Source organism: Microtus pennsylvanicus, chromosome 4 (assembly GCF_037038515.1).
Source record: "Microtus pennsylvanicus isolate mMicPen1 chromosome 4, mMicPen1.hap1, whole genome shotgun sequence".
Classification (NCBI taxonomy): Eukaryota; Metazoa; Chordata; class Mammalia; order Rodentia; family Cricetidae; genus Microtus; species Microtus pennsylvanicus.
This window is the reverse complement of record NC_134582.1, coordinates 97895708-97921689: the sequence shown is the minus strand read 5'-3', so window position 1 is coordinate 97921689 and position 25982 is coordinate 97895708. Positions and strand designations below refer to the sequence as shown.

The 25982-nt window shown below is 43.6% G+C and overlaps 1 protein-coding gene across 1 annotated transcript; it reads right to left on the bottom strand.

The window, feature by feature from the left end:
* Positions 1-16375: 16375 nt before the first annotated feature.
* On the bottom strand, positions 16376-24702 carry Serpinb1 (serpin family B member 1). Its single transcript, XM_075969955.1, has 7 exons — positions 24470-24702; positions 23320-23495; positions 21624-21761; positions 20613-20730; positions 18895-19037; positions 18542-18709; positions 16376-16888 (listed from the first exon to the last, which is right to left on the bottom strand). The coding sequence occupies exons 2-7, from the start codon at positions 23485-23487 to the stop codon at positions 16484-16486; spliced, it is 1140 nt and encodes a 379-aa protein (XP_075826070.1). The 5' UTR covers positions 23488-23495; positions 24470-24702; the 3' UTR covers positions 16376-16483.
* Between the last annotated feature and the right edge of the window lie 1280 nt (positions 24703-25982).

Sequence of the window (25982 nt, the reverse complement as noted above, 5' to 3'; positions counted from 1 at the left end):
AGGCACTGGCTGCTCTTGCAGGAGCCTCATGTTTGATTTCTAGCACCGACATGGTGGTTCACAACAGTCTGTAACTCCAGTTCCAGGGAGATTTGAAGCCTTCTAGCCTCCGTGGTTCCTGTATGCACACAATGCATAGACATACATGCAGGCAAAACATTCATACACATAAAGGAAAAAGAAATTCAAATAATAAATTCTCAAAGCCCCTCTGTAGCTACATACTTCCTTTAAGAAGGCCATGCCTCCTAAATAAACCAAACAGTGCCACCCACTGGGGACCAGGTGTTCAAATGGCCTATGGGAACCATTCTCACTCAAATTCCCATACCATGTGAAGGTGGAAGGAGAGAATCAACTCCACAACGTTGCTCTCTGACAAACATGACTACATTTCAGATCCCCAGAAGCCAGTGCAAGAGCCACACCTGGCAGGTGTGATGGGCACCTACAATCCAAGCACTTAGGAAACAGAGACGGGACCCCATGGACAAGCTGGCTATCTTGACCAGAACTGGCAACTTCTGGGTTCAGTTGAGAGACCCTGCCTCATAAAGTAGAGAGTAACCACGGAAGATATCTGATATCAACTTTAGGTCCCCCCATGCACTTACATGCTTGTGTATACATGCCGCACCACATGCGTTCATACACATCACCTACACGGGAGGGGGGCTGAAGGGAGACATGAGGAATACAACTACTCTCTTAGAGAAGATTTCCTGCACACCTTAGGGACTAGAGAAGATGCCTGAACAGTAAAATAGCCAGATGTCAACCACACATGCAAGCTGTTAGCTTCTTGACTGCTAGTTGTTACAAGATACAAATACACACAAAAGAGACGTCACACCCTCAACGGCAGCCAAAACTGAATTTGTAGCTAAGGAAGATAGGAGGAAAGAGAAAACTTGTGTGGTTCCTGAATGGGTCCTGCCTTTAATTGACTTTTGCATTTCTATCATGTTTGGTGTATAGAATATGAAGGTACACAATTGCTAAATAATAAAAACGAATGGATAACGTTTCCCTGGGGTCTATGTGAATGCAGTCCTCAAAGCTGCTCTCCAGAAGGAGTGAGGCTGAGACTGGAGCAAACTCTTCCTGAAGCTGCACCTCAGCCTAGTCCACTTGCCAGTGACCAGTGGAGGCCAGGGTTGTTTCAGTGTTTGTGATCAACATGATAGATAAAGTAACATCTTTCGATAGAGTCTATTTCTCTCATTACAAAAGCAATATTTAATCATTGCAAAAATTATACAAAAAAGGGGGCAAAACAGTATGCCTCAGTGGTAACTATTATGAATGGTCCAGTATATGTCCTTTGGGTACTTTCCAAATGTATGTGTGCATGTGGAAGTTGAGGACCTACATCACCTGTTTCGTGGCTTGATTTTTCTTATTTCATCTCATGACTTTCCACAACCTATAGCAGTCTTCACACGGCTTTTGATGGCTGCAGTCAGAGCCACCAGGGGGCACACGGATCATGTTCTGCACACTTCCAGCTGTGTCACTCACATAGTCTTGACAAGACAGACAGCCTACAAACTGGACTTTGTAAGAGGAACAGAGACCTTTGCATACTCCCTGTGCCCAGCCTTGCCCTCTGCCCCCACACCCAGGGTTCTGTCTGCAGCCCAGCCATCTGTGAACAGTGAGGAACCATGGGCCAGGTGTGAGTCTGCTGGAATTCAAATCCTAGCTGAGCCATTTCATGGTCAAGATTATCATTCTTATTTTTCACTTTCTTCATCTGCAGAACTTAATTGCAGTGGGACCTCATCACTGAAGAATGAAATTTACAGGGTCTCACCTGGTTGGGGTGCTGAGCATTTTGCTTCAACATTTTGAGACGTTTAATTAGCAGTGTGTGTCATCATATCTGTCCGTATTATATCTGGTAATGACTTTAAAAACCTACCACGTTGCTGATACTATCATACTATATACTTTTTGCTGTTGTCTGAGAATCTGGGAATCGACTCCTTTAATATGTGAGACCCTGTCTCCAAACAAACGTGTCCCATCACTAAGCAAGCTCTGTATTCTGTATTCCAGGCTGTGCAGTGTGTTTCTTGCCTGTACCCACACCACAGACAGAAGTGAGGCGGGGTGCAGGATGGAGCCAAGCCGTGGTAATGTGGGATCTCCATTACAATCTCTGCCACGACCATCATATGTGACATGCGCTGTCCCCTGTGTCATACTTTCTTTGGTTCTGAGTTCTTATAGAAGTGACTGGCATTGCTCTGCGGTGCCAGGACCTGTGCAGGTGTTCTGGCATCTGCAGAGCCAGGCGTGTTAAACGTTCATTTTGTGATGTCCTTCTGAGGATTGCTCTTTGTGTGTGTTTTAAAGCTGATGACAATCTCTGGTTCAGGCGCAGGATATATCATCATAGGACAGGAAAGGAATATCTGAGTCACTTAATCGAATTCCTGTAGTGTGACAGCAACTTTACTGTGGTGGAGATAAGATCAGAATTGCAGTTTGACAGATGATGCATTTGATCATAACTTCTTCCAATTATGCAGGCTTAGGAACACCAGATCTTCACTGATTAACTACTTAATACTGTCTGCAAGCACAAAATTAGCACATTTTTAAACAGTGAATTGTGGATACAGAGACTGTAATGAGACAGAACATTTTCATAAGCATGGGAGTTGCCAAGATGGCTCCTCAACTCTATATACTAGATCCAACTCCTATGACCTTCAGTCTAGTTCCCTCAGTTTCTGCATCTTTGCTGGAAACAAGTCCAGAAGGTTTGATGAGGTAAGCGCATCTTACTGTGCACTGGTTATCTTCCCTGTGTCTGGTAAGATAAACACATTCACAGGCAGTGAGTTGCAGGCCGGCAGCATGAGACAGTGGAAACCCAGGGTGCCCTTGAAATTGAGGCTCAAGAATGCTTGAGTAGCTGGATTTTCTACCATAAAAGCCTTCATTTTACCGCCACTGAGAGAGGCCAGCTATCCTGGGCTTTGATCTCCTGGGCTTTGTTTTCCCAGGGCCAATTGACAAACTGAACTAAAGCACAGAAAGACAGCTGACTTCTAGAAAAGAATCCTCTTTCTCATGCTATTGTATTCCTGACATCCTTGGGAACGCATGTTTTTGAGAAGGAGAGGTAGATAAGGGACTAGATCGGTCCATGGTCCCCTGCAGAACTGTCCTGTAGTTCACTACCCAACTCGGGCATCCTCCCTACAAAGCTAGTCCATTTCAAGAGTCCTGTCTCCCTAGCCACATGTGCCATGATCTCTAACTATAATAGTGGACTTGCCAACTTCTTTCATTTTTGTTAGTCTTGTCTCAGTGTATTTTGAATCTTTGTTATGTGCATAGATTTTAATAAGACCCTGATGAGGATCTATAATTACAGATCTTTTGTTGATGAAGGTAGTAATGCTGATGCGGAAGGAGAAACCAAGATAGGTCTGTAATTATTATCTGTGGGTTTGGTGTTATAAAACTCATACGGCAAGGATGTCAAGACGGGCATTGTTTTGTCATTTTCTCCTGAGCCCAGAGCCCTCGGCATTCCTCTTTTGTCAAACATTGGCCTTGCGTTCTCCTTCCCCACAAAAATAGAAGTGACTGATTGTCACTAAGATGTAAATGACAACTAAAGATTATTTTCATGCAAGCATTTTTATCCTTAAGAGGTCTGTATTTGGTTACTTTTGTTTTGCTATGGCCAAATTATTTTAAGGGAGAAAATAGTTTGGGGTCATCATGATAGGGAAGGCATGGCGGAGCAGCTTACAGCATAGCAAGGACATGTGATGGAGATTGTTCTTGCCACAGAAGACCATGAAACAGAGTTCCACAGAAATTAGCATTCATTTGCTCACCCCTAGTGACTGACTTCTACCACTAGGACATACTTTGTAAAGACTCTACAACATGCCAACATGGCACCCTTAACTAGGGACAAATGTTCAAAACGTTTCATCTTCAAATTACAAGTATATGAAATTTCAAGGTAACGGATACAGCTTAGCTACAGAATTTCAGGCATTAGTCGGAGACCTCTGAGCATAGGAGCTGAGACCCACCAGGAATAATTGTCCAGACTTCTTTTGGAGGCATAGGGAAAAGCCCAGAGGGTAATGTCATGCCACACAAGTGTGAGGCTGGTGTTCCAGAGCTCAAGAACCCATGGAGAAGCTGGGTAGGCATGGCAACTACTGGTAATCCTAGCTGGTGATTCTGGGAGCAAACTGGCTAGCTAGACCAGCTGAAGTGGCATGCCGCTGGTTTAGTAAGAGACTCTGCCTTGATATATAAGGTAGAGCCATCAAGAGAAGGGTGGGAGGAGGGGGAGGGAAATGGGAGGCTGGGAGGAGATGGAAACTTGTTTTTTTTTCTCCTTTTCTCAATAAAAAGAAAAAAAAAGAAAGATGCCTTGGGCCTCCACATACATGTACCTGCACACACACCTCATATGTACCCATATATACATACATGCACTCAGACCACGAACATACATTTCTCTTAAATGAACCTAACCTTTGTCACAATACACATCTCAGATTTCTCTGATCTATGCAAGACTCTTCCAGCATTTCGACTGCTGTGCCTTTCCGCTTTGTGTTATTCGGAGATCAGACCTCCCCTGCTCTGTAGTTCTAGTTCCGGCCAAATCCACCCAGCGTGTGAACCTGAGCCCTGAAATTTCACATCCTGCTTTCTTCCATCCCGACTGCAATTGCTGTTACGGGCTTCGCAGGTGGTGCTTTAATCGTCCATGGGCGTTTGGGGAAATGCTTTAAGCTCAAACTGAAGTTGAGGCTGCAATAATAGCCAAGGATGCAGCTTTTCAGGTCACAATGGAGTTAGATAAATCCATCATTTTCTCCTGCTGCCTGGCAATCCCAGAATATAAAAGAACTTTATTTCACGTGGGACGGAACAAAATAGGGATAGATTTGCAGACGTTACAGAAACCATGATAAGAAGAGATATGAAATCAACAAGGAAATTGTTGCCAGGCAACATGGTAGGTTGTCAAAGAGATAGCCTTCAGTAATAAGCCCTTGGCAAACTTCTATATTAGCCCATAAATCTTTGAGCTAGAAATGACTGTGCGATGACTGATCAGGGTGGACACTTTTCCAAAGAACCAAAGCCTCTAGCTCGCCCTCCCCATCTGTAAACATAACCTCTGCTTCTCTGAGGACTGCGCATCCATTTCACTAGCTCGAATGTTGTGCCTCTTGTGCTGTTAGAATTGTATTGTGACTGTAGTATGTTTTCTTAGGACAATGAACCCAGATGGCAGCCACCCTACTGACTTGGGTCCCAGAACCCCGGCTAACGGTCACATAGGAATGAAGACAGATACACAGAGACATGGACAGCAAAACTAGGATCTGGTGGGGAGGGGTTCCTCTAGCCTCTGCGGTGGCAGCTGGGAAGCACAGCATGTTGATTAGGTCCATACAGGGGGAGGGCATGGCTAATTCCAGAGTAGGAGGTCTCTGTGAGTGAGCAGTGTCAGGCCATAAACATCTGGGGAGGAGGAAGATACAGCTGCTAGTCTTTGTACACACTGATCAGTCTTCATAAACACTCATTCCAGAACTCCCAGGGAAATGCCTTGCACTTTCTCTTGAGCCTGGACCGTATAAGTCACAGCTTTTCTGATTTCCCATGTGTCTGAGAGGCCTTGGGTGTCCTCGACAAAGCCTGGTCCTTGTCACAATGTGCATTCACTCACTCAAGCCTCCCTTCTTCCCTACACCAGATTATGCGAAATTATTTTATCATCCTGGCACTAGTTAGATCACCAACATTTGACCAGTGAGTCCCATGTGTTCACAGGCCCAGTCTGTAGGCTGTTTTATTTGAAGAACATTACAATATATTGGGCCACGGTCTTTATGTCCACGGCTGTGGGATTTTCTCTGTGACCCACCATCTCCTTTGTCCCTTTGAATCCGTGTTTCACAGAGCCTGGTTTTGATGCTTCGAGCCCGCATCCTGTCTTTTCCTTGTTAAAATACTCCACTCATCTCTATCTCCAACTGGCAGCAGTTTCCAAGATACAGAAGCATTGGCAGATGGATCTGAACAATGACCTCCAAGACCTGCAGCCAATCTTAGTCACCTAGAGTAGTCCTGACACATCTGGAAAGGTCCCACCCTCCCTTTGCTGTGTGAGGCTGTGTGCAAGGCAGGGTCAGCTCACAGATGTCGGAGCAGGCTCTCTAGGATGAATGCTGGTTTATGGGACCGTTGACAACTTGTGTAACATCTGCTTACTGATTTCACCATCTACACAATGAGGACATGTTCTATCCAACTCATTAGCTGGATGAGAGGATTAAACAAACTTCTATGAAGCTTTAAAAAATTCTGGTACATAGGTACTATGTCATATGAGATATTACTTCCTTTTAGAATCTTTGGCAATATTTTTAATCAAGGTAAAGAAGAATCTCCACCAGAGGACTAGGAAGTTCTGTTCTCAAAACCGAAGGTCAAGTGCAAGGACAGGAGGGGTGGGATGTGGGTTCGAGACAGGTGTCTGCTTTTCTCATACAAACAAGTTGATTTCTGGACTGGTGGGATTTTTAGCAGTATAAACTAAACAGTTTTTTTGTTTTTTGCTTTTGTTTCCTCGGGACTTGTCACACGATGCTGATTTCAGGTTTTTTTTTTTCTTCCGAAAATTTGACTAACAAAGAGGACTTCCAAGGGTTTGACTTGTCATCACAACAGAGCTGTGGTTGAACTACTCAGGAAGACAATGGTTTCCTGTGTAACTGGAAACAAGATTGCCAGTAGCCAGGGCAAGTGTTTCTTAACATCCAAGAGAAAAGGGAAGACTAGGGCTGGAAAAACAACAAGATCAAAATTCTTGTCTAAATTAGTGGATATTTGATTGCATAAAACAGCTGCTTGAAATGATTGATCAAAAGAAACATTATCAAAGAGAACTATAGCGTAACAGGTGGAGGTCAGTTCCAAGACTGATCTCTTGGGACCCTGTTCTGCACTGTGTTCTTAGCACAATAATTGATGGTAGGGTCTGTCTTCCCAAATCGCCGTCTTGCCAAGAATTCACTGTGTCTAATTGATAGTTTGATCCTTAGGAGCTACACATGGCAAGAAGGGATTTGTATTAGGTTCTCTTCCGTCTGTTGAATGGTAGCTGGACAGAGGACTTTCCAGAGTGCTGTGGCTGAGAGGCAATCTAATCAACTTTTTACCCCTGATGGATGGCCATGGTGAGCATCTCTCCCAGTCACATGTCTTAGGGATTCTACTCATGTGTATACAAGTTTTGTGATGTTGGCAGAAATTTTTAAAGAATCAGACAAGTAAACTTCTACCTATGTCTTAAAATTTGACTTCCTGCATCTTTTGTAGTGTTTCAGAGTCTTCCAAGATATTAAATACATTCTCTAATTGTCTCAGTTACTTCCTATTTGCTCTGATAAAGACCATGACCAATAGATTCTTGGCTTACAGATCCTGATCACAGTCCATCACTGGGGGAAGTCAAGGCAGGGACCTTGAGCAAGAACTGAAGCAGAGACCACAGAGGAACTCTGATAACCAGCTTCTTATCCTTGGCTTGCTCAGCCTGTTTTCTTATACTACCAAAGACCGCCTGCTCAGGATGGCACCGGCCAGAGTGGGATGGGTTCTCCCACATCAATCAGTAATCAAGAAAATGCCCCACAGACTTGCTTCTAGGCCAATCTCATGGGAACATTAGCTCAGTTGAGGTTCCCTCTACCAGGAGGCCAGCACATTGATATTTATTCCAGTACTTTTGCACGTAGAAGTTTGGTTTTTAGATTTAACTCCTAATCAGTTTAAATTTTTTCAGGCTGTGAAGTGAGACCAGTTTATCCCCCAGAGAACAGATAATTTACAAACATCTAATGGGTCCTGCTGTTTTCCCAGATTCTAGGTACCACCTCAGTCATACACCAAACTCACACATTCTCTCCTGGACTCGCCGCTGGAGGCAGGCCTCCTCTATTGGCTTGTCACTTTTCTCATTTCTGACTGTTTGAAGACTGTAGGGCGAGCCACTCCCCTTTCCTCGATTACTTGTTTGCCCTTCAGAGAAACCAAAGCGTTGGCTTGGTGAATTGGAATTCTGATCGGAGATAACAAAAGAATTATGGGTTAATCTGGAGAGAATGGTGTCTCTGCTGCAGGCTGTGCTGTGTGTTAGGGACCTCACCTAGAACAGATATTGACAAAATGGCTTTTGCTTCCAGCCTTCAGAACAGTGAGCCAGTACCTAGCAGCAAGTGTTTTGCGATAGCAAAAGGAAATACACGATGACATTTAGACTGCACGTTTGCTAGATTATGTAGGGGGTTAAGCTTCCTAGAATGTTGGCACTCAATGCAGAAGATTTAAAAGCACTGTTCCCCACATTAGAGTTGCTGTGAGCTAATGCAACCGGATAGCCAAATTAGTTACCAGAGAGCTGTTTTAGTATCTAAACACAGAAGCAATTGGTGGTGCCTGGGAACACGGTTTAGTTGGTAAAGAATTTCCTTGCCCCACAAGGACCTGAGTTTGATGCCCAGAACCCATTAAAAATTAAATGGAATTAAAAATTCTAGGCATGGTGGTTGGCACCTGTAATCCCCTCTTAGGAGGTGGAGACTGGCGGATCCTTGGGGCTTGCTGACCCTATTAGCTTAACTTACTCGGCAAGTTCCAGGCCAGTGAAAGACACTATCTTTAAAAAGGAGGCTGGTTCCTGGAGAATGATACCCAAGTTTGTCCTCACATATGTACATATGTGTATACATACACATCCAAACACACATGAGCCCCTGTACACCTATCAAAAGTACACACACATACTTAATGAATTGCAAAATTTTGTAATATTTTGTATATTAGAATGATAGGGTAACTGTTACTAGTATTTCCTGTATTATCTTAATAGAAAACATGCAGGTAGCTGACCTAGTGGCATAAGCATGAAATATAAGCACATGGAAGGTTGGAGGAGGAGAACTGTAAGTTTGAGGTTAGTCTGGGATGTGTAGCAAGACTCTGTCTCAAAACACGAAGAGAAGGACAAAGAAAGAGACAGGTTTATTGAAAGTGGGGGAGGGGAATCTTACTTAATTTCTTAAATATTTGAAACTAACATGATATTCTACACAGAAAACTGAAATTTGTGGCACATCTTCATTCCTTTAAATCTGACTCTTAAAAATATTGTGTAATGTTAAAATATTTACAATTTTGAAATAATACAGGGAAGTCATCTTTTCTGTTGCAAGGAAGTCTCAATAGGATCCGGCGTAACAGTCTACAAAATGAAGGAAGGGCTGGCGCAAGCATACTTTGAAAACCTTGTTCAGTAACATCCGATTGCTCTTGCAGCTCGTGCTCTCCTGCAGTTCATCTACTCAAGTGTGTAAAATCGCACACTGGAGGTGACTGTTGGGACCATTCCCTACATGACACTCCCTCTCTCCACACGCCTCTGTGTTCGTGCTGGAGGGTTAATCCAGCGCCTGGGCATGCTAAATCAGACTCCACCGCCGAGCTTTATACCTAATGCCAGATGAACAGTCTTTTGTTGTTGCTGTTGTTTTTGTTGACTCTTTGCAGAGATTTGGGGCTTTGCCAGAGATACTGGAAGGAGGCAGACTGCTGTGGAAGATGGCAATTCCACAGGTTCTACTGGAATGCCACTTACCTTCTGCCTTTCCATCAACCTCAGCTGCCTTGTTGAGTGCAAGTTATTGGAGATTGTAAAATTGCCAATGTTTCAATTGGCAGCAAGTGAAAGGGCATTGATGGTGCAGTGTGAAAACCTCCTAGGATAGCGCAGAACCTACTCCTCTTCATGAACTCAGTTCTATTTGCAAGTTCTGGGGTTCCAAATGTGGAGTCAGGTTGGTTTCTGCACCTCAGAGCTTGGAAACACTTGCTCCCATTCTCTTCCAAGCTCCTCCCTGGAATGAACACTATAGCAGCCAAATTACGAAGTTTCTTCTTCTTTTCTAAAAGAATCCTATAATTTTGATTACTGTATTAGCTAGACCATATTAATTACTAAAAGTGCATCCTTTTCCCATTTTGCATACACGTTTCTCCTTTAATTTCTTTCTACTTTTGCTCTTTCATTTTGAGGGAATGTTACTGAGTGAATCCAAATTTAAAAGCTTGATATTTTTCTAGGGCACTGAATCTTTTTCTTATAAAATGTCTATTTCTAGGATAGGAAAAAGTTATTTTTTGCTTAGTACTAATATAGCTACATCTGTCTCTATGGTTAGTGTTTGCATGGCGTGTTCATCAGTGACATGTTTCCAGTTTGGAGTTTAAGGGGCCGGGCAGAGGAAGATTGCTCTTGGCATTGACCTTGGAAGAGTCCTTATCATCTTAGATGGACAGGTCAGACAGCAGCATAGCTGGGCACTGAGCACAGATTCCTCTAGTAAAGGAGTAGGGTCCTTAACTAAAGGGGGTAGATCGAAATGTTTCTGCTTCTGACCCAAGGTTGGCCCTGTTAGGGATAGAGAAGGAGAGTATGCCGTAATTGGTAAACATTTTTTTTTCTGGTTGATCATAACTTGGGGCCCATGGGGTAGGAAGGCAAGAACCTACAGAAAAAGGGACTCCAGAAATCAAATAATTGCAGTTACTGGAACTGCCCCAGTTCAACCAAAGTGGGGGAGCTTTACAAGATGGCCCAGTCCCGGCCAGGAGTTAGTTTTCTCATTGTCGCAGCTAAACCTAAGAGGCAACTTAGTGGCAGAAAGATGGGTGAGCTGGTGACTTCAGAGGTTTCACTTCCTGGTTGCTTTGCCCAGGAGCCTGGTACTACATCATGGCTGTGGGGTGGATGGAACATGGTTGAGACTTCGCTTTACTTCTGAACAAACGAGAAAGCAGAGAGAGACAGAGAGGGACCTAGATAAGGTCCCTTCACAACTGCGCCCAGTGATCTATTTACTCCTGCTCGTCCTCACTTCTAAAGTTTCCAAAACTTCCCTAAATAGAGCCAACAGACATGTTTAATGCATGAGCCTGCAAAGGACCTTTCCCACTCAAACCTATATAAAAAAAATTCTTTGTTCTTCCAGATCATGTTTCCTTTAAACATTATATGTTTTCAAGCCAGACTGACCACCTTTGTCTCTTAACTCAAACATTAAGTCATTTACAGTGCATTGAGTAATTACTTAAATACCTAGTTTTATACCCCATCTTGTTATTCCTCATGTCTGTTGTATCTTAATTTCTTCCCTCTTTCTTGCCTTTTTTGGATTGATTGTGCATTCTTTATTTCTCTTTGGTTTAATTTAGAAGCTGTCAAATCATCTTAATGTTCTTCCAGACTTTGGGCATTTCAGCATGCATCCCTGGCTTATCTTCCCAGACAATGCAACGACCTTGGAAACTTCTTTCTAAGGGAAGGAGATGCTAGAGACTGAACTATACCTCTAGCTGAAGGATCATGGAGCATTAAACTCCATCCCCCACCCTATGACTTCTACATTATTATTTACTTTTATTTATTTAGAATTATAGTTTAAATAATGTTGTGATGTTCTATCAGCTAGCCTCAAACACAAGTTCAAATAATCCTCTTACACCAGCATCCTGGGTACCTAGAACTAAAGTTATAAACCTTCAAACCTGGATTATCATTTATTTTAATTCTACATACATTGAAAACTCTTTAGACACTATTGCTATTGTTCTATGTCGTTCATGTTTGTTTAAATTTACCATATATGCAGTTTCCTTGTTCTTTCTTTTCTTCTTTCAACTCCAACATTCCTTGTGTTTAAATAATGTTCCTCAGAGTGGTTTAAAGGCAAAATCTGCTTAATCAATGCTCTTAGTTTTTGTTTATCTGTATGTGTCTTGAAGGATATTTTTCTCAAATATTGACTAAGTTAAAGCTGGTACGATTTTGAGTTTGGTTTCCCTAGCAAATTAGAAGAATTCTCTTTGGCCTGGCTTTCCCAGTTCCTGTGGCTGTGTGTTGTCAGTGTGGCTTCCCTGTCTCTAGACCCTCCTTTTGGATCGTTTTTATGACCTTTGTCTTAGGACTCCTGCAGTTTTTCTAGCATTGGATACAGACTTGTTTTGTTTCTCCTGCTAGGGCTCAGAGTATGCACTGATGCCTTTCATCTAGTTTGGAACAAGCACTTTGAATGTTAGCTTTTGTTCTTTTGTGTATATGTACAGGGAACATATGTATGTGTTGGTGTGGGTGTACACCTGTGTGGGTGTGGATTGTCTACACATGTGTGCGTATGTGTTTGTGTATTGTCGTGGGATATTTGTACACTGTGTGAAGGTCTAGTGTTGTGATCAGTGTAAGAAAAAGCTAAACAGTCAATAGCGAGGCAGGAGGTATAAACGAGATTTCCAGGCAGAGAGAGGAAGTAGAGGGAGGAATCTAGCACATGACAGAGACACAGAAGAAACAGGAAGAGCAGAACAAAGTAGAACTGGATGTATCTCGAAGGATATTTTTATCAGATGTGGACTAAGTTAATTTAAGTTATAATTAACTTATAGATATGGGCTAATTTAAGTTATAAGAGCTAGTCCAAAACAAGCCTAAGCTAAGGCCAGGTTTTCACAATTAATAAGAAGTCTCTGTGTCATTATCTGTGAGTTGGTAAAGCAAGGTACAAGACATCTACAGTGTACGCACACTGGGGACCACAGCTCATCACTCTCTGCCTTGTGTTTTGAACATTATCTCCCACTGCACTTGGGCCCTACTGCCTGGCTAGGTTGGTTAGCCAATTGTCTTCAGGGATCTACTGTCTCTCCTCCCTCGGCTGAGTGCTGAAGTTACAGACACATGCCTCCACGCAGGGTTTTTATGTGGGTGCGGGTGAGCCAACCTCAGGCTTTTGTGCTTTTACCAACTGAGCCATCTCCCTGGCCCGAATGTTGCTTTTGTATGTACTAGTCTGCTCTGTGCCCCTCCCCCTCTCCAAGCATCTTCATCCTAACTCTTGGAGATGTTTATCGTTCCTTCTGTCTTTCCCATAGTTGCTTTTGATTTGGTTTTTATTTTAAACTATATTGACTTTCTAGAAGAAACTAAAGTCAGTTAATCACTTAATAACTTTAATGGATTGCTTCATCAGAATTTAAAATCCACAAATTCTTTCTCTTGTTACCTATTTTTTTCTATGGACATAATTTATTATTATATTTTTAGCTCTGTGGTTTCCAGTCCCTTTTCAATCATACTTGCTTGTCTTTTGCAAACTGGCAATTACCTGCTAAAATGTTTGACCTTGGCTTTCATAGACTTTATCTTCAAAAACTGTTGTTCTCTAGCTTGTTGGGGAGGTTGCAACGTTTGGAATCTTCCACTATTTCCATTCTCTCTCTTTCTCTCTCTCTTTTTTTTTTAGGCTGCTTTGCTCTATGTTGCCATGGCTCCCCACCCAAATGGTTATCTTTGATTATACTCTGGATACTGTACTTGGAAAGTAGATTGTAATGATGATTTGAGGCTTAGGGCTAGCTCTGCTGCCCCCACAGAGGTGCCTGTAGTTTGCGTCTGCATGTACCCACAAGCAGCAGTTCCAGATCTTGGATGGAAATTGGCGTTGTCTGGTAGCCGCAGCACAGCTGCACTGTGAGCTTCTCATGCACACTCTGAGGGTCATGCAACAGCAGAGGAGGAAAACAGGGCCCCACACTTGGAAGGCCAAACTCTGTTTCCCTTCGCCTTAACAGCGACACAATCTGCCATTAGGTTCTCATTACCTCTTCCACACTGATTAGTGCTGCTGAGGCACAGGTGGCCAAATTTGCCCCTGGGTTTGCAGTTTTCTCTTGGCTCTTGCAGTAATTCCTTCCATTCTGTTAGCATCGTGTTGATGACTATATTATTTGGTTGAAGTTTTAGTTAAGGGCTGCACTAACTGGTTTATTATGACATGAATGAAATGTGTCTCTCACGCAAATTGTGAATCAGAGTCTATTCTGTGATCTGGGACTTAAAAGTATGTTTGACTTTTGACAGCTTACTTGTGGTTACCCCACAGGTTAAAAGGATTTGAGCAGAGTCACTTAGACTCTTGGAATTTTGTTTTTGTCATTGGGTTTTGCTGGAGGAGTGTTTTAGCTTCCCATTACCATAAAAAGTACCTTAGTTAATCAGTCTATAAAGAACAAAGGGTGATTTGGTCTCAGTCTCAAACTCTTGTCCATGATCACATGGTCTTGGTGGAAAGCCACATGACAATGACTTGGAGCAGGAAGTACACCCAAAATGCTCACACGGAGACAGAGTAGATGAAAGAGGGGAGCTATAATCCCCTCCAGATACACAGCGCACAATGATTTGAAGACTTTCCCTAAGGATCCCACCTCTTAAGGTTTCACCATCTCCCAGGAACACTACATTGAGGAGAAAGCTATTAATACATGGTCTTTGGGGAAACATTCCAGATCCAAACTAAAGGAACAGCCCAAAGGAAGAGCCAGAGGCAGTGTCCACTGCTTTTCTCCTATATCTAGGAGAGCCTGGATATGTAGGTGGTAGTATCTGACTGGGGGAGTGGGGAAAATGTAGATGAAAGTTTCTGTCCCACCCAGTCCTGCAACCATTTGGTCCCAAATAAATACATAGAGGCTTATACTAATTATAAAATGTTTGGGCTAATGCTCAGAATTATTACTAACTAGCTCTTACCACTTAAATTCACCCATAATTCTTGTATATGTGTAGCCACACATGGCCTGGTACCTTTTCTCAGTGAGGTATTCTCATCTTGCTTCCTCTGCATCTCGCTGGTGACTGACTCTCTCTCCCTTTCCTCTTCTCAGAATTCTTTTAGTCTGTTGCCCCGCCTGTACTTCCTGCCTGGCTACTAGCCAATCAGCATTTTATTAAACCAATACGAATGACAAATCATTACAGTGTACAAAAGCATTATCCAACAGCAGGGGAAGAAAAAAGCTTCCTGGTGATTTGCTACAGTTTGGGTTCTAACTTATGGAGTCATCACTACTAATTGTCCTCATCCATCAATTGCACTTGTGAATGTAGCCTTGGCTTGCCTGAGACCAGGGAGAGAAAAGAGGATGGGCACCACCTGTCTTACTGAGGCTAATGAATCAACAGTCTTATGGAAGAACAAAATGTAGAATCTCAAGCTCCATCCAAAGGAGTGCATCTGACGAAGGGTCATACCAATCCAAGAGTCCCTAGTTCAGCTTCCTTCACCACTATACAAAGCCATCCTATCACTATAGCAGCCTGCCAAAACACAGAAAAGTTGATTGATAAGGTCATTATCAATTCCTACAGCATGGAATCATAGGAGGCAAATGTGTCTTCATAAGGAGGGGGTCCTTTGGTGGTCTTTGTTCCCATAGTGTGTCTGTCTTTAACCCTCCCTTCAACAACCAAGAATGCCTTTGATGGTGGCTTCCAAAACTCTAGCTATAAAAGAAACAACATGGTTTCATTTCACAAAGTATAAGAGAAATTAGATAGCAATTGTTATTTGGGATTCATTAATTTAATTAATGCATTATTACATTGGTTTTATCTCTCTTTCTTTTTTGCCTTACTCTAATTCTAAAACGAGAAGCAACTGTCTTTGAAAAGAGCCATACCTTCTCATGCCTGTCAGGAGCACTTGTCAATGCCATAGGTTACCTTATGGTCAAGAATTATGCACCTGCTGGACTGAGCTCCCAAGGTCCCAATGAGGAGCAGAAGGAGGGAGAACATGAGCAAAGAAGTCGGGACCATGAGGGGTGCACCCACCCACTGAGACAGTGGAGCTGATCTATTGGGAGCTCATCAAGGCCAGCTGGACTGTGACTGAAAAAGCATGGGATAAAACTGGACTCTCTGAACATGGCGAAAAATGAGGGCTGATGAGACACAAAGGACAATGGCACGGGGTTTTGATCCTACATAATGTGCTGGCTTTGTGGGAGCCTAGCCAGTTTGGATGTTCACCTTCCTAGATATGGACAGAGGGGGGAGGACCTAGGACTTACCACAGGGCAGAAAACCCTGACTGCTCTTTGGACTGGAGAGGGAGGGGGAAAGGAGTGGGGGGGGGAGAAGGGTGGGAGGAGGGGGAGAAGGGTGAGAGGAGGGGGAGGGAAATGGGAGGCTGGGAGGAGGTGGAAACTTGTTTTTATTTTCTCCTTTTCTCAATAAAAAAAAAAGGGAAAAAAAAGAAAACCAAAAAAAAAAAGAATTATGCACCTGATTTATTGAAAAGAATATCTGAATTTGTTGCACTCAACAGCAACCATTGGATTATTTTTGATGTTAAAAAACAAAATAGACACCCATGCCTAAAGTCATGCATATAAAAGGCCAACAGGATTAAACATACAAAGGAAACTAAAGATTAGTTTCTGGGTAGACATTTAATTGGCAAGGGCAAATGGAAATTATCGTCATTGAAATCTCAGGGAATAAAACTCTAAGCTCTGCCTTGTACCTCTAAAGTCTCTTCTATGGGGAACAAACTCTGCCGAGGAAGAGCACGTTAGCTGTGGGATTGTGCCGAATGAAGAAGAGGAATGGGTGATCCACTGTGAATTCTTCCTCAGGCAACAGCATGGCAAACGTAGCGATGCCTGCTGTGGCGGCTGCTGCCTCTGTTCCCTCCTCATTCACTTCCACGAAGGACTTATGGACGATTTTTGATATGAAAAGATCTTTGGATCCTGACATGCCAGACAGATCAGCCTTGCCACGGCTAAAGAGATCCTGCACTCCCAGGCTGCCGAGGTTGGAGTTGAGTGTGTAGCTCTCTTCCAGCTTGAATCTGGGCAATTTGACATGGACATCAATGTTTTCCAAGTTCTCACGCTTGGTCCACTCATGAAGTTTTTCCAAAGTCAATTGCTCCTCAATCTAGAATTAATGTAAGGCAGAATTATTACTGTGATAAGGTACTATTCAAAGGAATGGATTCACAATTGGCACTGCTCATACGGTTTCCTTCATGCTTTCTGCCCCAACAGATTCTATTTAAAAGATTTCATTTTTGTCTGTCAGTTGATGGAATATAGCAGAACTGTTTTCTAGGTTCTTGAGGGTCCAAGTACAAACACATTCAACACTAAGTCTGTTAGCCATTCTCCCACCTTCCTGCTCATCTGCCCATCCATCCTTCTCTCGATCCATCATCCACCCATCTCTCTCCTTCCACACATTGGATTCTTCATTCAGTCCATCATCTATCCATTTCTCCATCCATTCAGGATTTCTAAACCTCTATCACAATGAATCTCTTTTATAAGCCACCACAGCTTTTTATTATTGTACTTGCTTGAATGGTACAAGGGGAAATTTAAAAGTTTCTTCTATTTATTCTGAACCATCCTAAAGTTGCAGTGATCTGTATACTCCACTATAGCTGAAGTAGTCTCTAATAACTTTCAGATAAAAATTAAAAAGGGAACACAATAAATGGGACTTGGTTCATTTCAAACAAGGAAAGAAGCTTGCATAGGGCACACAGATGCAATCCCAGCATCTGTGAGCCACTGACGAAAGGTTGTGAGGTCAAGGCCACCCTAGACTGCACAGCAAGACCTTGTCCATGGAGAAGAGTAGAGTCGAGTCAAGTAGAGCAGAACAGAACAGAGGAGAGTGGAGTGGAAAAGAATAGATAGATAGAATAGAATAAGGATACTAATGGCACCAACTTTGTAGCATTGTTGTGACTATTGAATAAATTGATGTATTTAAAGGGTTTGACACAGAGTAAGTACCATATAAATATCATGTATTGTTGTGCCTCTGTTGGACTAGAACAGAACCACTTATCTTATGGATAGTGAAAATTTCTTTATTGAGATTAAAGGCTTATTTTATAATAAAATAAAATATCAGAAAGAAAATGCAACTGACAAAAGGACCGCATTCATAGTGTCGGTAGTCAGTACCTACTCTGTACCTGAGAAATGACCCCAGGTCCTTCCTGATGCCAGTGTAGGCTGGATAGGAACAAGAGCTAAGACACACGGTGGCCTAGGATTTCTGAGGGAAAACTGTAATCTTCACAATTGTGTCTACTTCTAACCCTGTCAGGAGACAGCCAATCCCCAAGGATGGAAATCACTTCTTACTATACTTGCTTTCAAGTTACTTCGAGAGGCTTTCTGTGAGGGACCACTCATCACTGTTCCATTTTCCTTTAAATCCTTAGATGTTCCTCTGTCACAATGGCTCACGGAAAGCCGCAGATATTCTGAACATTTAAACTGCAGGCTTCTCGGTTGAGAATGTGGCTCAGCAACAGAACGCTTACTTAGCACAAGGTATTTGGCGTACTTCAAATAATAAGTAGTAATAATAATAATGATGATGATGGTGATGATGATGATAACACTATAAACATGAGGCCTCAGAGGAGCAAGCTCCGATGGACTATATTAACAAAAACGGTGGTGAACTGGAAGGGATTTCCTGTAAAGTCTATGGATGAACAGCAAGCGTATGGAATGTGTTAAGCACAGCACAGTGAAAGGAGCCATGAATCGTGATGCCCATAGCAGGTACCTTCGTAAGACCAGTGGACTCATCCTCGATGTCTTCAGGCAGCAGAATGACCATGCTAAGTTCTTCCCCCTGGTATGGCAGCTCCAGCACCTTGCAGTTCAGATCCTGAATGTACCCGAGGTGAAGTTTTTTCTTTTGATACATCATCTTCACTGTTTTTGTGTCTTTCTGGATGGTTATAAAAAGAAAATCACCCCAATTATTCCCTCTTGTCTTTCAAAGAGAGGGATTTGGGGCCTTGGGGAGGAGTTCTCAGTGGTAACAGCCTGGCTTAGTGGGGAGGCCCTGTGGTATATCCCTGGCACTCACACACGTACAAACAAGAACGGTCCAAGATGATAATGTCACCTGACCTTATTCAGTCGGAATGGAGCATCGGTTGTGTCCTGCTTCCTGAATTTATCCTTCCACATTCCCTTGAAGTAGATGGCATTCACCAGCACAAGTTTGGTCATACCGTCAACCACACCCGCAGCTAACAGTTCTGGGATTTTCCCTGAAAAGATAAAGTCAGCTTTTTTTTTTAAAGCTCCACATTGGAATTCCAAACTGGAACCGATAACCTATTGGCTCGAAAATGTGATTCAGACCTAGAATTTGCACCTTATTTTGCTTTAACTCAGTGTTAAGTTAGGAATTTGTCCCATTTTTATTTGAAATAAGCCAATTTGTAAAACCCACAAGTCTCACTGAAAGAGCTTGTGTCTAGCATGTCCTAAGGTTCCATCCCTTGAACCAGAAAAATAAAATCACTAAAATAAGTCAAATGTCTTCAAAGGTTTACAATCAGAACATTATTCTTTCCTGGGTGGAGACAATAACCCTTATTTTGTGAATGATTGCTTCTTTACAGAAAACAAACAAGGAATTCCACTAAGGAGTGAAAATGTTTGTAGTCACTGACAAATGATGTCTTCAAATCTGCTAAGTAGAAGCCTGTTCTCATGAAAAGGATTTTTTAACAAATCTCTAAGAGATGAGACTCAGCCAGTGAGTAAGTCTATTGAAACAGAAGCCATTCTCCCCACAGCCTGGCACGCTGCTGGGTGGGAAGGGACGGGCTCCCCTGGGTGCTGACTCACAGTAGCAAGACTGAAGAGAGATCCATTACCAAGCTGAATTGGGCCCAGAGAGTGAGTCACTCCCGACTCACTACCTGGAGTTACTGTAGGACAAGATGCTGGCTGAAACTATTACGAATTCAACAGTTTCTAAATACTGATTTCATATGTTCCGTGAGGTTTCACAACCCATTTCTTTCAATACGAGCATGAAACACTTTGGGAGAGGCATTTTTTATTAATTTTATTCTGCATTTCAATGTTGATTTTAACTTTACATTGTAGCTTGGGGGAACCCATAGGTACTCAACTGCTTCCATTAAACCTCTTCACTGATAAATTTCTAACATCTGAAGTTCTCCCTTATACTAGGGAGCATGCCAGTGCCCATAAGTCAGGAGTTGGGAAGTTGAAGGATGGAGAAAGAAGGAGATGCAAGTGAGAGAGTGGAAGGGGAAGTAAGAATCTGTGCACAATGGCTCTGCTATGGTTCAGAAGGGCTCCCCAAATGCCCTTGTCTTAAAGGTTTGGTCCCTGATCCATACAGCATTGAAAGGCAGCAGAACCTTTAAGATGTGGGATCTAGTCAAGGGTCTTTAGGTCACCGGGGAATGCATTTTCTTTTTGTTTTTTATTTTGAGAGAGGGTCTTGCCATATATACTCAAAGCAATCCTCTTGCCTCAGCCTTCCAAGTGCTGGGATTGTAGGTCTTCATCATCAAACCCATTCTAGGGGAGGGATGCTGCTATTGAAAATAATGGTAAGACACTGGTCTCCCCCTCTTCCTTTTTAGTCACTAGTGAGGTGAACGGGCCTCCTCTGCCATGTTGTACAGCTCCCCAAGGCACTGTATTTTCATAGGACCAAATCAATAGGGTCAATTGGTTATAGACGGAAACCACCCAAACTGTGAGTCCGAATCAGTCTTTTTTCTCTGTAGCTGATTGTGACAGGTATGAGTAACAGCAAGAGGAAGCTGACTAACAGCCAGCGCAGTTCAGTCTCTTACCTTCGGTTTGATCTTTGACCCACTTGTTTATGGTCTTCCTTGCATCGTCAGAGGCATGCTGAAAATCCACCGGGGCCAGGTCAGCACCATACATTTTCTGAGTTGAAGCCAAGAACTCCTATTTTTTAAAAAGAAAGGGCTATGAATAACTTCTCTTCCCTAAAGAAGTTTTCTAAAATTGTGAAAAGAAAAAAGTCACAAAAATTAAAAAGTTTCATTAAAATCTAAACTTTGTACTTTTTTGTTGTGTTCAAAAATGCATAACACTAAATTTACTGTCCTAGCCAATTTTTTAAGGTTATGGTGGAGTAGTGGTAAATATAGCTCTTTATTTAACGTTTTTGATGTTAATACAAAGGTTACTAATTCTTTTTGAATCTTATATCAATGCTTCATAAGCCAGCAAGTGTTGATTATACTTCTAGTGGCTTTTCATATCTGCTTTTGTTTGGTGTGTGTATGCATGTGGTGTGTGTGCGTGCGTGTGTGTGTACATGTGTGTGTGTGGTGTGCATACCTGTGCATCTGTGGAGTGTATGTGTGTGTATATGAGTGTATAATATGGGCGTGATTTCCTGTGCATTTGTGGAGGCAAGAGAAGTTATCAGGTGTCCTGGTCTTACGCTCTGCCTTATTCCTTTGAAACAAGGTCTCTTCCTGAGCCTGGCTGGGGTGGTGGTCCCAAGCCCATGATCCACCTAGTTTCATTCCCCCACAATTCTGGGGTGGCAGGAGAGTATGAGGCTATGTCTGGCATCTTTTATGGGTACCCGAATCAAAAGTCAGGTTCGCGTGCTTGCACGGGAAGCTCCCTTACCCACTAAGTCACTTCAATACTGCCCTTATTTTAATAAAGCATTGAGGAAGAACTTTTTGTTAGAAAGACTGTGAGATGCAAGCTCCACCTGTATTCTCTGTTGTTGTTTTTATGAATGACCTGCAACATGGCTGTGATGGGGAAAGTCCGTATCCCTTTAGGCAGTTTCAGAATGTGAAGTGCTCTGTACTTACGGGAAGGAAATCGTAGGTTTTCTCTCCGTACAGTCTGTTAGCAAGTTTCAGAGTGTGGGAAGCCCCACGCTTGCTCACTTCAGCATTCAGGCTTTGAAATCCTGAATGAACATCCTCAACAGCATCAAAATGAAAGGCCTAAAGTAAAGAAAAAAAAACACAAACAAACTTCTTTATACAACCACTGATTTTGAAGTTATAAAACGATTCCTTGGTGTCTGCTTCCATCAAATTATTATTTTTTTCTTAATGCTGATTATCTCCAACCTAGTGTTTTATTAATATAAAACAAAACTGAACCAGAAATATACAGCCCAGTGAGGCCTAATAGTTACATTAAACTTGGCTTCTAAATAATTTTTAATAGTTTCACACATGTGAATGCTTAACACACTAAATATTTATATCTGATTTTTCCCCAAAAAGATTAAATGGTATGATCATTTATATATTATGGGGCATATACAATTCTGCTTTAAAAAAAAAACTCAGAAATAGTGAAAATAAGTGAGCTGCAAAGGGAAGGCTGGCCGGGGCCTTTTCTTTGTTATCTTATTCGAGTCCACGACTCACTCCCTTGAAAAACAACTTCCTTAAGTTTATTCTGGCGAGAGTGCACTTCTTCCTCTATTAGGGGCCAATCAATGGGCCCTTGATGGTTTTATGAGGCCTGGGCTGGTTACTCACTCTATGGCACAAAGGACAAAAGACACATAGGGTCCACAGTTCATGCTACTCACTGAGGTATGCAGTGCTTGCTACGAGGATGCACCTACTGGAATGAAACATGGACGAAGAAGCCTGGAGACTATTTGTTCCTGAAGTTGTCAGCCTGTGAAGCCCACAACATTGAAGTGGATGCGTCCTGTGAGAGGCACCTGGCCGCAAGTGCGGCGTAACCAGGCAGGTTTAGTTAGGAAACTCCTTCCCCATCCCTGTCTAGGCTTCCAAAGGTGGCAGAATTCCCTCTCAGAGTTAACAACAAGAGCAGAAGTCCCCTCAACACACATTAAGGAAGACTAGGAAGCTTCGGGAAGGGAGACAAAGGTGACCTGCTGTCTCCTGTGTGTGTGTGTTTGTGTATATGTCTGCATGGTGGGAGAGTGTTGATCCCTTTCGCCAGGCCACAAGGACTCTCCAATCCCTCCTTCCACAGAACCACAGCCAGTCAAAGGAAGCTGAAGAGAGGCACAGGGTTAACCCTGGGAACACAGACAGATGGCTGGCTATTTTTTACCTTGTCTCTGCAAACAGGCACCACCACCATCCTGCCTTCTGGAGCATGTTCTTATATCTCTCACGCTTGCAGGTTACACTGTATTACAGGTACAATAAATGAGCAATGGTGTTCCATGCAAAATGAAGATGGGACTAAGCCTGCTCTGAGGAGGTGGGGGGCTTACGGGAAAGCTGTCAGACTCACTCCCGGGAATAGGAGCACCAAGCCTGTAGGTATTGTTGTCTTTGTTCATGCTATCTCACCAACTGAGCAGAAACAGCGCTCTAAGCGTAGTTAAAGCTGATAGAGAATGAACAACTGATCTTGTTCTCGGAGGGGCTTTTCAGAAAGTCTGGCTGCACCCCGAGCAGCTACTGAACCCAGTTTGACATGGTTTAGAAAACACCAGGAGAGCTCAGAGGCACGGCTGTTCGCAGGGAGTGAGAGAGAGAGCTGGTCAGTGTTGCTTCTGCTCACCTTAGAGAGCTGGGCTGCAGTGTCACCTTTGGTTCCTAGAAAGACCATGGCCAAGGCAGAGGAAATGCTGAGGGGTGAGATGAAGATGTTCCCCGTGGAGTTGTTTTCCGTCAGGGTGCGAAACAGCTCCAAGGCAAAGAGGGTGTTGGCTGTGCTCAACTGCTCCATGGTGAGGGCTGCAACACGGAGCCGAGATCAGCATTCCCAGCTACTGCGCCAGCAAGACCAGCTCCCTTAACTTTGCCAACCACCCCTAAGACCCTGCAATTTAGGATCTCCCAGGCTCCCCATCCCACCCAGTCCGAACCTGTCCAGTCTTATCTTTCTCAAGAGGACAAGAATACTCTCCCAGGCACACAAAATGGGGGCTAGACTTCAACTGTGACATAGACCCGGAGCCTAGGGTGTCTTATGACTCTAACCTTCCAGACAGTGAGCTTGGCACAGCACCCCCCATTACACAGCCTTCTGTCTGTAGCTCTCTCTCCCTGTGTTAGTCAAGTCCTTGTTCATCTGGACAATGAATCCAGAAAACCACATCGACTTACTCTGCACACAAGCAGATTCTGGTAAAGATGACAATGTTATCATTTTAGGGATTCAAGGCTCCATGCCTGAGTTCCAGCCTGCAATCTCGGTTGGAGTGCAATATGCAGGTCTGAGAAACCCTCTCTCCCAGAGTCACACCGTGGGCGACAAGGAAGAGGACTCTCTGGAGTCCCTTTTGATGCCTACAGTGGGTAAGCGCTGCGTGGGGGGCCATCTGCTGCTAACCTGGGTCTCTCCACTCAAAGCTTGTTTGTTCAAGTTCGGGCCAATCACAGGCGCCGTGGCTACTTAGCAACCAGGGCCAAATCCAGTTCTTATTATTGAGGATCTAGGATTCCCCTCCGAGCCTCCTTGCAGACCCGATTGACCCGGCGCGGCTGCTGGCCACTGTCCCTTAGCTTAAGGTCTAAAAAAGGGAGCTGGGGGGGAAAAGAAAATTCTGACTGGGGTCGTCCTCCCTCTAGTCCTGGCGGGCGTGAGGTGGCGCTGGGGATCCAGGAAGCATTCCCGGATCAGCTTGGGTGAGCGTTCTGCGCAGGGAGCACGAAGTCTTGCGTCCTCCTGCCAATCACCTCTCTACGATGCCACCCGCCGGCCTTACCTGTAGCGTAGCAGTAGCAGCTGCTGCAGTTCTAGGAAGCGCCCAGGGCCAGCTGCAGCCCTTATAGTATGCGGAAGGGGAGTGTCGTCCTGGCAGGCCCAGCCTGGGTAGGGAGGTTCCTTCCTTGGTGACTGCTTACAACTGAGTTTGCTGGACAGCAAAAGGAAAGCGGAAGTTTGAGCGACCAGCAGGGACTCGTACTTTTCTCAGTTCTAGGTCTTTCTCTATTTCTCTAAGAAGAGACCTAATAAATTATTTCTTCCTGAGCTGTGAACAGCCGAAAGGATAAATGTCACCTCTCACAGACGAAAGGATTCCCTGTTGAGTTCCACTGAAACAGTGGGAAAACTCTAGGGATGGGGATCGTTTGTGTGTTTGTAGAGGGATGGGGTGGAGAAACACATCGTGGCCGCTTGTAGAGAAAGATCCTCTTGGATAATGTAGCTAGTTCTGAGCAACATCCTTGACTGCTCTGCCTTTCGGGTCCCAAGGCTAGTGTCTGGACCTGTAATGTCAACAGAATCTTTCAGTTGTTGTTGGTTCAGCTGTTGGTTTCAGTTGTTCAGTGGGTCCTTGTCTGCACACAGGGATCCTTAGATTGTCCATTCATTCTGTCGCTACACTGACTAGGTGTCCAGGCTGTCGGCAATGGCAGAGGAGACAGTAAAGACGTAGCCTGACGTGGTGGCAGGGGTGGTCCGCATGGTCCTAACTATGCAGGGTCTGTTGCGTAGATTGTTTATGCCCAATCTAGGTCAGAAGAGTGCCACAGAGTGACCAGATGGCAGCCATGCCCAGTGTACCCATGTGATTGCAGTTTTACAGAGTCATCAGTGGGCACACCCCTGAGACCTGAACCTTAAGCCACAGAAGGAGCCAGACAGTATAGGTCACTCAGTCCCTGCTAATAAGTTAGCTTGTAGAGTCAGCTGATCCCTTGGTATTTCATCTGGACCCAACCTTTAATATACCATTTCCAATAAACCACAAAATTCTGTTGCGTCTGTCTTTTTTTTAACCCAATTGTGTTGCAGATCGAAATATCCAAGACTGGAAGATTATAAAACCACAAAAATTTGTCTGACAGCTCTGCAAGCTAGGGAGTCCAAGTTGGTCAGGTTGCCAGCAGGTTTGCTGTCTGCTTTCAATGTGGTATCTCCTGAAGATGGTGAGATGGTTCAGTGGGTCAAGGTGTTTGCCACTAAGCCTGACGACCCGAGTTTGAAGCTTGGAACCCACCGTGTAGAAAAAGAACTGATTCCAGAAAGTTGTCCTCTGACCTCTATATAGGTGCCCGAGCATGCTCAACCATGCCCGTCTGTTGTAGCACGCTCTTGGTCCCCTCAGTATTGGACCAAGCTCTTAGCTCTTAGGCGGGGTGTGGTTAGTAGCTCTTAAGTCCCCTCAGTATTAGAGCAAGCTGTGTTTCAGGGTTCCATAGAGGTTGCAGGAGGGTAGGCAGGAGGGTTGAGGAGAACTTGAGGGAATGGGATAGTCAAGATAGAGGAAGGAC